Genomic DNA, 14,188 nt, shown 5'->3' with positions numbered 1-14,188 from the left:
TGCCTTCGCTGACATAAATTGTAGAAAATATATTGGTTTCAGTTGCAGTAAAGACTCTAAGACACAGTCTGTTGAAGAACAGTGGTATCCCATTTTACACACACATTTCTTGCACAATACAGCGGATTTGAATAATCATTTCTGGGTTCATTGCTTCTAGAAGAAAAATCTGTTTCCATGTCCATTAACTAGGACAGTTGATGGGATGGTATTTGGGGCAGTATCCCAGCACACAGTTCTTTTCTGCCATTTTCATGGGTGAACCGATGTGAATATGCACAAGAAAGAGTGGCGGTGACATGTCAGATGACACCTGCTGTTGTGTCACACCACACTCACTGGTGTGAATGAAAAGTAGCGTGACATGGTGGTAGATTGCTGAAAAAGCAATCACAGTTCTGGAACATAGCAGGATAATATAGTGTGAAAGAAATGTTAGAAACTGGGCCAGTAGTGCTAGCATTATAACCAGGAATACTAACACAATAATCCCCATATCTGAATGTACCCTAAGTCAGAAAAGATCACATGGCCAGATCTCTCTTTTTTCCTTCCATCATTTTGACACTGAAAAAACAACTATTAGCTGATCAAGTATTTAAGAGCAAACCTGGTAGAGCAGGTTTAATGCTGACTTAGGCTTTCCTAATTATATCAAGCATTTCTAATTAGGTCTGGAGTGTAAGAACTGGAAGTCCTAAAGTGGAAATGGTTTTCACACTTCACAGCTTTCAGAAGTTTCTTGCAGGCTATCAGGTTCTCACAGACCTGGGCGAGGGATTCAGCTTGACAAAGGTTCATTATTCTCTGACAGAGAGGTAAAGTTTCCTAACTGATGGTGTCAAACCATGAATTAAATAAAATAGTTCGCTTATTTAAGCTGAAGTAGAGTAGAAATGTTAGACATTAAGAAATTCAAAATCTAACTTCATAGACATGCGCCTACTTTTTTTATCCGTTTAAAATTATAGACAACAGTAAAATCACACTTTTGCAGCTGAAATGTTAAAAGCTGTCAAGGACATAACCAATATCTTAAATGTGTTGGTAGAATTGTGTATGGCACCCTCTCACTTCTTTAAAAAAGAAAGAAATCAGCTACAGCCATTTGATTCTAATATGGATTTTAAGGCATCATGCATACAACTTATTAATACATTCAATAAGTAACAGAACAGTTATTTAGGTCCATATTAAAATATCACCAAACTGAGGCATCACCAGTATTGCAGCAATAGCATTAAGAGCCACAGAATTGTCAGGTTCGCTTTGGACGATCAAATCAGTAACATTAAGCTACAGCCGCAGTCAGTTTTCAGTTTTCTAAGCAAAAAAGGTCTGTGTTTGTGTAAAAACATGTATTTACACATACACATAGCCTCCCAATTGGGGCTTTAAAATGAACCAAGATTTTATATTCTCAAAAATGAGAGAACATATGTTTTTATTTTTTGTGCCTGTAGACTAGGATGCATCTTACAATCTGTCTTGCACCCTGAGAGGGAAATGCAATTTTGTCTGCAAATCTCCTCTAGCATTCTGTCTCAAGGTTGTTACTCTGCATACTTGGGTAACAACTAATACCACTTCCAGGTTTTTCTCCACCTCCATTTAGTCTATGCTGAAGTCTTACACAGTTGTTTAAAATCTTCTTTAACTTGTCATTGTAATAATTGTTTGCCTTGTCTTAAATTATTTTATTTTATGAGCAGGCCCATGGATAAGTACTTTTTTGTTGTTGATCCTGATGAAGATACTGCTCTGATGGGGATTTTGATGTACATTATTGTTGTTGTTGTTGTTGTTGTTGTTGTTGTTGTTGTTGTTGTTGTTGCTTCTCACAAAGAAAGATGGGTCAGCTAGAAAAATTACTGGAGGAAGTGAAGATCAAAGCAAAGACAAATCTGTTCCCTGCTCACCATCTTTCCTTCCTCCTCACCCATTCCAGATTTCTGTTTACTCACCTGTATGTCTCTTTTGGCTGTTAAATGATACTACAGGTTGCCGCAGGCTACAGAATGATGCTGTAGGCTTCTGTCTGCACTATCTTTTCTGGGACAGGGATATTGATATATATGTTATATATGTGTATATGACAGTTTTCTGAAATTTCAAAAAAAAAATTCTTGAAGTTGTTCCTCTTGGGGAGTAGAAAAAATGGATATTTTCTTAACCCTTTATTGTTATTTCTTCCAAATATTCCTTCAGGCATTGGGACTAGAGACGGAACAGCAGAAAAGGATAAAGATTTCAAAGGAAAAGCCCAGAAACAGGTTCAGTTCAACCCAGGGCAGACAGTGGCTACCTGGAAAGTAAGAATAATAGTGGACAATGAATATGAGGAATCAGAGCTATTCCAGATTGTTTTGTCAGATCCAGTCATGGCTGCCCTGGAATTTCCAGAACAGGCAACGGTGGAAATTGTGGATCCAGGTGATGGTATGTGGTTTTTTCCTACTTTTTATTCCTGCTTTAATTTTCCTCCCCTATAAAGGCACTCCAATCCTGTCCCCATGGAATGGAATTCAGAATTGGATGACAATGGGTGGAAAAGAATTGTCCCCTTCTGTTTGCAGAAGGGTTTTTGATGCAGTGGATGCCTCCTCTAATGGATGGTGGGGGGGCACTTTTTGCCAACTCTCATTTCACTCTTCACCCTCAGCCTCTTCCACTCCTGAGAACTTGTTTCAGAGGGTTTTGGGGACCCTTCAGAGCAGCATGGAAAGTGGTGTGGGAAACCACAGGGAGGGGATTAGTAATGGAACTCCTCGCTCCCTTTCTATTAGTAGAGACTTCCTGCTCAATCATACACTGTTCCATCAACAGAAGGATAGTAGTAGTAGTAACAACAACAACAACTTATTACTTCTATCCCGTCCATCTGGCCGGGCCTCCCCAGACTCTCTGGGCGGCTCCCAACAGAATATTAAAAACACGATAAAACTTCCCTAAACAGAGCTGCCTTCAGATGTCTTCTAAAAGTCAAATAGTTTATTTCCTTGACATCTGGTGGGAGGGTGTTCCACAGGGCGGTCACCACTACCGAGAAGGCCCTCTGCCTTGTTCCCTGTAACCTCACTTCTCACAATGAAGGAACCGCCAGAAGGTCCTCTGAGTCCGGGCTGGACGATGGGGGTGGAGACGCTCCTTCAGGTATACTATTTGCATAAGAATACAATTAAATACCACCCAGTATAGACAGTAATGCCATCTACCTTAAATTATTTTACTTAGTATTTATTTGATCTCCCTCTCTCTCTCCCCCATTCCACCCTTTTCCAGAATCTACCGTGTACATTCCTGGGCCAGAGTATAGAATAGAAGAAGATATTGGTGAGCTGCTAATTCCTGTCAGGAGATCTGGAGATGCCAGCCATGAATTAATGGTCATTTGTTCCACACATCAAGGTAAGGTGTTCCTTGCTACATTAGACCTGCTGTTAGCAGTTTTCAGGGGGTGGCCTGCCCATAAGGCAAGGTGAAGCAGCTGCCTCAGGCAGCAGAAGCTAAAGAGGCAGTGCCCCTGTGGGCTCCACAGCACCTCCGTAACTGGTGGAGAAGCAGCGTCTGCAGCGGTGCCAAAAGATCTCATTAGATCTTTCTGGAAATCGCCACCACAGGTAAGGGACGCTTTGGCAGTGTGGGGCAGTACAGCAGCATGCTCCCATTTTGCCTCAGGCATTGAAACATGACACACTGCCCCTGATTGTCGTAGTGCCACAAACCTAGGAATGACTTGTGACGTATTTCCATCATACAGCAGAATTTGCAATATGCGTGGCATGTTCAAAAATATATCACATATATTCACCCTGGAATATAGTTAAAGCAGATACAAACATACATTAAGTGACTGGGCAGATTTGCTCTAAAATATTATTTTATTTTCATTTGCTAGGAAATGCGATCCAGTTAAACCAACTAAACATATTCCCCCTTTTTTCCTTTTGTGTACAAGCTCTACGCTTCCTTTGATGGCAAACAAAAACATAGTATCAGATACCTAATGAGATGATTTATGTGGCATTATTAGGTAAATACATTAGGTTTCAGGTTTCCTTAAAATATTCAGATCAAATATCTTAGGTGCTTAATTTTTTAAAAAATGTTTTACTACTTGTTATTGCAGCCCTGGACGCCTTTATGAGGAAAAGTGGGATAATAATTTAATAAAAAATAAATTCCCACAAGAATTATCTGTATATTTCACTCAAACTGCAGTCCTGCCCTTGCTTAAGGCCCACAGAACTCCATAGGATTTACTGCTGAGATAATAGGTTGGTCATGGGCTCAGCTACTCGTGTAGTTGTAAAATGACTTATAAAATAATTATTTTGAAAGTGAACTGCTACATACTAAGTACAAGTGATATAAAATATATGCAGAAACTTATGCTGGATGTTCAAGTATAATATTCTTTGGATATTCGTTTTTGTTTTGTTTTTGTTCAGCTTATTCATATCTTTGTGGGAGAGCTGGTGGAAAATACATGCTAGGTGGTTTTTTTTTTAATTCCTAGTTTCCTTATTAGGAAGCACTCCCTTTTGCATGGTGCACGTGCTGAAAGATTTATGCCCCTGTGGGTTAGACAGCTAGTCAAGTTGTTTCGGTGAAGCATGACAGCTGTTGGTCAGTTTCAGATGTTAAGTATGCTAGCACAGCTGTGGGATGTAATAGGAAGATGAAAGCATTTCAAAAAACAGGTCCATAGCCACTTTTTACAGAGATTAGATTGCTTTGCCATTGCAGACTTCTATGCTGGGATTGCTTGGTGGCCTTTATAGAGATAGTGCTGAGAGTGTAAGCTTGCTGATTGATAGCAGGTCATGCAGGCTGCAGTCGTATGCACACTTAGCGAGTAAATCATGTTAAACTCAGTGAGGCTTACTTATGAGTAGACAGACAGGATTGCACTGGAGGTCTCCTTTTTATATTGCAATTTCTCTTGAAAAGCACAGTAGATTTCTAAATGGTCACCGTGAGAGGAACTTGAAGGTCTGGATAGCTCTTTGTCGGGTCAAGACCCATCCGAAGGGTTACAAGAAGTTTTGTAAGGTTAAAACTACTACTTATTAATTAAGGCTAATTTAATATTTATATGATTTAATAGTATTAAGAAATATAGGAGAATGCAGTATTTAGAGAATAGGTTTGAAAGCCTTCAGTCGGGGAGGAAGGAAGTCACAGGCTTAAGGAGCCAAATGTTTTATTTACCTTTGTGTATTAGATGTTATGTATGGAAATATATGTAAAAAAACAATAAAAATAATTATAAAAAAGACTCTTCCGAAACGTATCGGAATGGTTGTGCTGTCCCCCCCACCCCACCCGGCACCAATTATGGATTCTGTGAAAGGAATGCAGTCAAAAAAGGAATGGATCTTTTTATATGCTGTGTATATTGAGCTTGCATTACTTCTCTATAAATATCAGGATGACCCATTTAAGAATTTGTAACTGGGACTTTGAGACCAGTTCAAACTAGAGAAGTTGCACTTGAGTCAATGGCACTTAATTCCAAGTACGCCTAAACTCATGTGCTTAGAAGTAATCTGCATTTATGTCTGAGCAAATGGGCACTGGGCTGTACTATCTGTGGGGCTGCATTCAACAGAGCTGCAAGGACTTCTGCTTGTGCAATGGAATCTCCCTTATTCCATTGAGCACCCCCCCCCCGAATCTGTTGTTTGGGTGCCCCCAGCCCTCCAGAGCAGATATAGGGGGAGGTGCAAGGACGGGAGTCTGTGAAAGTGGAAGTCTTTGCACTAACGGGATGACTTTGTTGGAGGCAATACAACCCAGTTTTTTTATTAATCTATTTTCTATATATACTGTCTAATAATGAAAGTTATTTGGTTTTCTAACAGTGGAACAACTTGCATAAAAGTTAAAAGCATGAAACCCAAATATAGCATAAAACAACAGTACATGATAAAACCAACAGGACAGAGCTAATATCAGCAACAACAGAATCTTTGGTTTTTAAGTGCCTTAGTCTAAATTCTTTTTTAATTGAAAAGAAAACCCACTGCTTCAGATAAATTCCTTTCTTTGTATATTTGCCCTTTCCAGAGATAACCATTCTTCTTTACATTCCTTCCATTTCTTGCCCAACATTTTGTGCTCCCCAAATGCAAAAGATAAAAATTATGCCTCCACATAAGATTTGGGAATGAGGGTGGTTGAGGAATGGGGATTTTTTTAAGTACATGCTGCTCTTCAACAGATTGTAGGGAAAGTATCTTAGTTTATATGAGGCAGCTCCCCGGCCCCCACACCAAAGATAAGGGCTAACTTCTAGATTAGGATTTGCTTGTGGCCACATTCTCTTACAGTGAGCCAACGGGGGCAGGGTGGGTGGGGAGAGCAGATGAAGCACCTTCCATTGGAGCTCAGAGAAAAGCAAACATTTCTTTTATTATTGTAACAGAATTATATTTATGTCACAGCTATAATGAGGCTTGAAGTTTCTCCCCTCATTGTCAGTGTAAGAAGCATTTGAAGTCTGTGTCACAGTGGCGCATTTAATTCCCTTGTACCCCATTGGAAACTGCCTCGTGACACTTGAGAGGAGACAGTTTCTCATGTAGTGCAGGGGAGCCTCTAATTAAAAATAAATAAAAATGACTGTGAGAGAGTACACCTGAGATGCCTTTGTCACCTAGGGTTTTCGTATAGGGCAGGAGTGATGTTGGCTTCATTCTCACCAAGGTTAGAAACTTGTATCTTGGCTCTGCCACTTCAGATTCCAAGCGGGAGCTCAAATGATAGAATGTTCTTCCATGGTTTCCACACGTGTGCCCACCCTGCCCAAATACTGTGAGTGGTATTGAACTAAATAATTCCAAAAGGAGAATGGATTCTGCTTATGCAAGGAAATTATCTCCTGCCGTCACACATGTTGTCCCCCCCAATCACTGGATTTTCTCCAGGGGATTGGAGGAGCCCCCATAACAGATTTAGAGGGGTGAGAGATGAGGAGAACATTCTATTACACGAGGGTGGAGGTACTTACTTGGTCTGAGTCTGTCCCTGAAAGTCCAGGTTCATAGCTTGGGTATGATTTCGGACATGGTGCTAACTGGGGAAGCGCAGGTGGCATCTAGGAGTGCTTTCTGCCATCTTCAACTGTGTGCCAGCCGTGACCCTATCTGGAGATGTTGAACCTTGCTTCTGTTGTAAGTGCTCCAGTGACTTCCAGGCTATACTTCTGTTACGCATTGTATGTCAGGCCACCTATGAAGATAATTTGGAAATTTCAGCTAGTGGAGAATTCTGCCACTTGCCTACTGGTTTGAGCGCAGCAGGCAGAGTATGTTACATAAGTAGTGAGCCAGCTGCGCCAGTTGTCAGTACGTTTTCAGGCCTAATTCAAAGTGCAGATGAAGACCATTAAAGCCCTAAATGGTTTAGGACCAACTTACCTTTAAGAACTACCTTCAACTATATCATGCTGTCCATACCTTAAGATGTGCTTCTGCAGCCCTGTTGAGATGCCTGCCTTTTAAATTACAATTAGGTTGGTGTGTAATGAAATTGAGCCTTTTCAGTGGTGCTCCCCAAATAGGTTTATTTAGCTTGGATGGAAATGGCTATTTTCAGTTATTTTATTGGATACAGTATTTTAATGATTTTATTTTTGAATTTTTGTGGATTTGTATTGTATGCAGTTTTAAACTGCATGAGGGGCATGCTTTGCCTAAAGAGTGGTCTAACAGCCTGTTAAACAAATAGATGAGCAAACACCCATAAATAGCTTTTACAATAATAATGCATTCATCCATTTCCAACATCACATGTCGTTTGTTGACCCTCATTAGTGATGAGGCTCTATTTTTTTCTACCAAGGAAGTCCTCTACCAGCTGATCAGCTTGGGAGAGCCACATCCTGCATGGTCTGGGTGCATGAAAATGGAAGTGAAGTATTGGGTTCCCTGCATTTGGGATTCCCAAAGTTTTCTTTTTTAAGTCTTTTGCTTCTGTGTTGCCTGTCTTAGCTTGACTGCTATAGTCCCCCCCCTTTTTTTCTTTTCTTTTAAAAAAAAAATAACCTTAGTACCTTGCAGGAATCTTTATGAAAGTCAAGAATTCAAAGGTCATGTGTTATTTAATCTGTGAGTTATTACAGAGCCTTAATGCCATTTGCTCTTCCCATACTCCACCTTTTGTTGTTTACTGGCGCACGGAAAATCTTCAAGGGTGGCTTGGAATTTTGCAGCCTTATAAGCTGCCAACATTCTCTGGCTTTAACAAAACTAAGCATTTTGCTACCACACATTTGTGCAGCGATCCTAATGGTTGCTCTATGCTCTCAGTTCCTAAGTAAAATGAGTCAGAAGTCCCAAAGACCCGCTTTGGGCAGCGCAACACACTCTATCTTCAAACAGGCTAGAATGGCTTCACTTGAGCATATATGATAACCTTATTTGACCAATCCTCTATTTTGGGTATGATATAAACTGATATAAACTGCAGTTTGAGATTGGAATATCAGTCTCTTTGTACAGGGCTCAAACTATAATTCAGGAATATTGCATGTACTGGAAATATATATTTAAAGTATTAACATTTCAAACTTCAGAAACGAGCATATTTAATGTTCTGAAATACATTTTATTTTAAGCAAACTGTTTGCGAAAGATATATTTAAAATAACTTTTATCCCTCTTACTGATTGGAAAAACTAAATACCAATACCAGAGTCAATAAAATATCAAGCTGTAAAATCCAGCTTAAAACTGAAAAATTGATGAGATAACAACAGAGTAGCCATCCTAATAAATTTCCAGCAAAGCAGTTTTGGTTTGGCACCTAAAATATAAGATGCAAATATTTCTGTGTAGGGTGTCCCTACTGCTCAGAGATCAATATCCTCAGTAACAGGCCTCAGGGTGGGGTAGCAGGGCTTACCTGACCCACAGTCACCTGTGTTGCTGCTGCATACTGGGATAGAGGGAGGCCGGGGAGGTCTGTGTGTTGAAAATGCACCAACAGAGCCAATTCTCTCCTACTAGTACATTTGCACCATCCCAGCCTCACCACTGCCTCCCTGCTCCCCCATTTCACCCTAGTATGCAGCAGTGATGCAGGCAACTGGCTGTGAGGTGAGCAGCACTGTCCCAGCCCATTATGCTGGATTGAGGTGACTGTCTTGTTTGCCACCTACCAAATGTTAGAAGGGGCCCTTGCGCCCCTTCAGCAGAAGAATAATTTAACATAATATGATTTTGAAAGCAAATATTCAAATATTCCAAATTGGTTTTAAGGAGGATTTGACTCTTTTTGAATTGAGTCTTAAATGGCTTGTGAAAACCCTCTAGATTTTTGTCTTTGGCTGTCTACATATCATACATTTAAAACACATTTCAATGTGCTTTAGAAGTATGATGAGGGGGATGGGGGAGGTTTATTTTTTTTTTCTTATCAAGGTACTACATTGTGTACCACATACACAGATTTATAGCTTTTACAATGAATTTAATTCTGTTACAACAATATTTGAATCTTGCTACATGTGGCTGCTTCAGGGGAAAGTTGAAATGTGTATATAATAGTATACAAATACCTTTGATTGTACCTCTGCAGCTTCACTGACGGTAAGCATAACTTGGTAGAGCAGTGGTGCATGTAAAAAAGTATTTCAAAGACTAATATATCTTTCCTCAAGATAATGATAATTTTGGTGAAGCCAGTTCATTTGCTATTGTGGCTATTAATTTGAAGATATTAAGACATACAGCAAGCAGTGACAAGAAAATAATTTATGTTGTTCAAACTATGAACCTTTTAGTGAAAAACTACAGTTGATCTCGTACACAGATTGATTTTGTTATACAGTACTGTGCTACACACAGCCAGATTTTCTGGTGGGGAGAGGTGTTCATAGCAAATTTAATGCATACTTTGAAGATAAATGGTAACTAGTGCAGAATTTGACTGCTTTCCCTATTGCAATTTTTGTCCTTGTGACTGATCCTTTCAGTGAGTGTAATTTCTAACTTGGAAAAGAACATGTTTGAGTTGTAAGAATTTCAGCATTCGTAGTTGCTGAGGAAAAACTGACTGTCACCTGATGAATGTTCGGAAACCAAAAGAAGAACAGAGAAACCCTTCTATGATTAAGAGCTCTTCTTATGGTTAATTCCATGAGACCAGGCATCTACTGTAGCCATATTTTCCTGCAAACATTGTTTGTTAGGAGCAAGGAAAGTGGTGAAACTATGGAAAAGGCTCCACAGTTTGCAAATGCAAGAAATCCCAAGTTTACCTCTGCCCAAGGGTAGAGGGAACAAAGATGAGAAGGATGGCGGCTGGTCCTTTCAAAGGTTTCCACCACCCTGCTGCTTTGTGAGAGCCCAGTGAGACACATGATATGTAGTTGCCCTCACAAGAGCTCGTGAGAAGCTCCTCCCCATTTCCAGTCCATGGCGGCCACTGGTCTGCCCCACAAGTTGTCTGGGCAGCGTTGATAAGCTTGCTGAGTCACAGGAAACTTTGAATGGTTTCTTACCATCACATGATCCCTGAAACCAGCAAAAGAGGTTGCTTGGGGGATGAACCACAGCTGTGGAGAACAGGAAACTGGCACATTACGAAAAGTCATGATCATGTCATTCATATTGTTAAGTAGAGAGAATGAGGGTTTTTTAAGGCTCATAACTGGTGGGGTTTTTATTTTATAGAAAAAACTGAAGATTGGAGTTTGAAGGGAAAGGATGATTTAATATTCTGTTGCTCCAAGTTATTGTTCTCATCATTCTAATGCTTTTCATTCCTTTGCCACCCCCTTTTTTAGGATCTGCCACAGGCACGATTCCCTCCACTGTCTTGTCTTACTCAGACTACATTTCTCGTCCTGAAGACCATACTAGCCTCATTCGCTTTGACAAGGATGAGACGGAGAAAACCTGCCGTGTCATCATTATTGATGATTCGCTTTATGAGGAAGATGAAACTTTCAACGTCACATTAAGTATGCCAATGGGTGGACAAATTGGAATGGAATTCCCCAGCACCAAAGTAACCATTTTAGCTGACAGAGATGATGGTGAGTAGAAAGGTCCACATCAGAGACCTGCTTCATCAAACTTTATGGTACGAAATGCATTTTTCACGTTTTTCTTATTTTAGCTAGATATATTATGATCAAGATTGAGGCCCTAGTCAAGTATTTCAGTAAGCTGTTCCTTGTTCCTGAATAACCCCTTGATTCCTCTTAGAAGTAGGTTATGGTAAAACTGTATTAGCGACTACTTCTTAAGTTAATAATGGGCTTTTAAAAATCATTGTTATATAAGTTCTAAACATTCCACCTAGAAAATTCTGCATTTTAGATATATGTCCTATATGTTATATTCTATGGAAACAAAATGGATTAGATCTGGATTGTGAGTTGAACCTTAAGGCCTTACTGGAAGCAGCGTGAAATGATAGTCATGATTTCAGTTCCCGTTCAGAAGAATGGGACATATGTGCAACTAAACTCAACTGAATCCAACCCAGTGATAACAAAATCTTGCCAGGACTTTTTGCTTTTTAATTTGGATTTCTGTAATATTGCAGCTGCACACACTTATGGAACTAAGCACCCTTCATCATTTCTATATTCCGCTTACTTCAAAGCAGCTGCATTGAAGATCAGGTTATAAGAATCCTTTTCTTTTCCTATTACAAAATGAAATTTCCAGGCAACAACTCCTGTCTGAGACGCATTTACAATTGATTGGCTTTAGGGTTCTGTGAGTGGGAGAAAGCGGGGGGGGGGGGGACACAGCTTTTGCTAACTCCTCCTTCCCCATACAATGACTTGTGGCCCCTGAATAGTTGATTGTAGATAGCGCAAGAGGAGGGAGGAATTAATGGCAGTCGCCTCCTCCCTCCTTTCTTCAGCAGAGGCTTCTGCTGTATCCCAGCATGGGAGGAACCCTGGATCCAACACAATGTCATGTGAACCCCGAGCTGATGTGTGTTTTAAAAGATGAGAGATACGTTCATGTCTGTGCAGTGTCAATTAAAAATGCAAATTTATGCAGGTTAAAAAGTTGGTCAGTGTGCCATAATGCTAGAGGTTTGTAAAAGGATTTCGTAAGAATACAGAACTGGTTCTCGTTATGAAAGAAGGTTTTTAAATTCAGGTCTTTACAAAACGACGAGTTAATCCTTTTTCATTATCAACACTCTGAGCAGGCTTTGTGTAATATCTAATGTGTAAGATCAGGAACAGTGCATTTATTCTTTTAATAGGTGTGAGTATACATCAGTTTTCCTCATCCCCCCCGAGACTCTCAGCAGTGCCCATTAAATGATGGCCACTTAACTTCCTTGAACAATAAATATTTTGAGGCCGACTTTCTCTGTGCAAATATCAAAACCTACCGCTTGGTTTTAAATGACATTCTGGTGTTAATTCAAACTAGAAAACAACTTTTTGATCAAATGCTGATTGCATACTCTCCAGAAACTCAAGGACTTGGGACAGATACTAGCAAACAAATAGGCTGAAAGACAATATTTTTGTTTCCTCAGCGGAGAAAGGAAGAGAATGGGCCTGAGAAATCCCCAGTGAGTGGAGTTAATCAAGCCATAATGGCCTTTTAACTAGACAGAACTTGTCCAAAGGCCATTATATTTTCCACTTGCATTGCATCCCTGCTTCTTTATCCTATTTTGCTTAACAGGAAAGCAGAATAAAGAGGGAATTAAGCCATTGTGAAAAGAAGAGAATTACTTTCTTTCCCAGACTTTGAAGGCCAGGGTTTCCTTGACTTCCTGAAAAGTCCACTTGGCAACAACGGATGAAGCAGCTTCCCATGCTGTGTACTTGTCTCAAAACTAACGACATTAATGGGCACAATAACTAATGTTCCGCAGTGTGTTTCTTATCTCAACTTGATTTGGCGTCAGGATAGTCTGCTTGTCTGACTTCGGCATAGAGCTGTCTGTCTTCTGTTTCATTTGTGCACAGTATTAAGCATGTAAGTAGTTCAGCTGACCAGTTGTGGGTTTCAGTGCTTTGCTTAGAGTGAGGTGACTGTTAAAAGCGCTTACAAGTGTTTTCTGGATTACTGTAGTCTTAAAAAAACCTATTTGGCATGTAGGATTTTCTTTGGAGAGGAATCTTCTGAGTGCAGGCAGTTGTAGGGGAACTCCAGCAGTTCTGAGCCATGTTGGACATGGCTTTCATTTTGGAGTGTGGAACTACATGAGTGCATTGGAGAGGGAGAATGAAGACAATAAAACAGAAAATAAATTCGGTAATAGACTTAACAAGGATTGAGGACATATTGCTGCTATAGAGAAAATGTTGAAATAATAGGTAAGCAATATAGAAGACAAAAGGTTAAAAACAACTGAAGCTAAAACAGGAAAATTTAGGTGAGACCTTCAGGCTGCTTGAAAAAATCTTATATGGGAAAAGGAACAGGGGAGGATAAGGTTATGGTACAAAACTAGGAAATGATATTTGGATTAGAAGTATGGAAAGTGGCAATATGCTAGCATACTTGGAAGATTTGCTTACGTATTGTGTTAGACCGAACGCAAATGAAGATATCAAGTCTGTTAAAGGTTTGGAAATAGGAAGTAACCCAAATATATAGTAATAACATTTCAGAAATGCATATCAAAGCATAGAGTAGCAGTAGCCCTTTTTATTATCCAAAACTTGCAGCAAAAGGTTTATCTGTACTTATCGTACCTTTCCCACATTACATTTTCTTTAAAAGGAGAAAACTTCGATTTTTTTTTTTTTTTACTTATGGTAAGAGTTGTTAGATAGATCTTTCAAGTAAAGGACTTCATGAAGGGTACATTTTCACTGCTAAAAAAAGATGTGAAGATTAGTCTGTTCACACACAAAGTAACAGAGAGATTAGTTAGAAATGCGGATAAGTGGAGGGAGGGGAAATTAATAGTGGCAGAAGATTTTAATGAGTGATAAATGAAAAATTAGACAAATCAAATTAGTATTCAAGTTGTGCACATTTTCCTAAGGTGTTCCAACATTTCCAGCTAAGAAATGACATGTGTTTGGCAAATCTTAAATGAAGATTAAATTAATTATGCATACTATTCATGCCACTATAATTCGTACTAGAAAGTCATTTATTTCTCCACTTGCATGTTATTTCAAACATAAAAACAGCAAAGATTGGGAATAAGATTTATGCCAGCTATATAGTAATCAAAG

General features: G+C 39.5%; 1 protein-coding gene across 1 annotated transcript in view; it reads left to right on the top strand.

The window, feature by feature from the left end:
* The window catches only part of FREM3 (FRAS1 related extracellular matrix 3), an 83,939-nt gene that overhangs the window by 33,781 nt on the left and 35,970 nt on the right, over positions 1–14,188 (top strand). Inside the window, exons 4-6 of the mRNA XM_028744986.2 lie at positions 2,209–2,439; positions 3,283–3,408; positions 10,796–11,047. Coding sequence (XP_028600819.2) covers positions 2,209–2,439; positions 3,283–3,408; positions 10,796–11,047 — 609 coding nt within the window. The remainder of the gene's footprint in view (positions 1–2,208; positions 2,440–3,282; positions 3,409–10,795; positions 11,048–14,188) is intronic.

Source organism: Podarcis muralis, chromosome 9 (genome assembly GCF_964188315.1).
Source record: "Podarcis muralis chromosome 9, rPodMur119.hap1.1, whole genome shotgun sequence".
NCBI classification, from domain to species: Eukaryota; Metazoa; Chordata; class Lepidosauria; order Squamata; family Lacertidae; genus Podarcis; species Podarcis muralis.
This window is presented reverse-complemented; position numbering and strand designations above follow the sequence as displayed.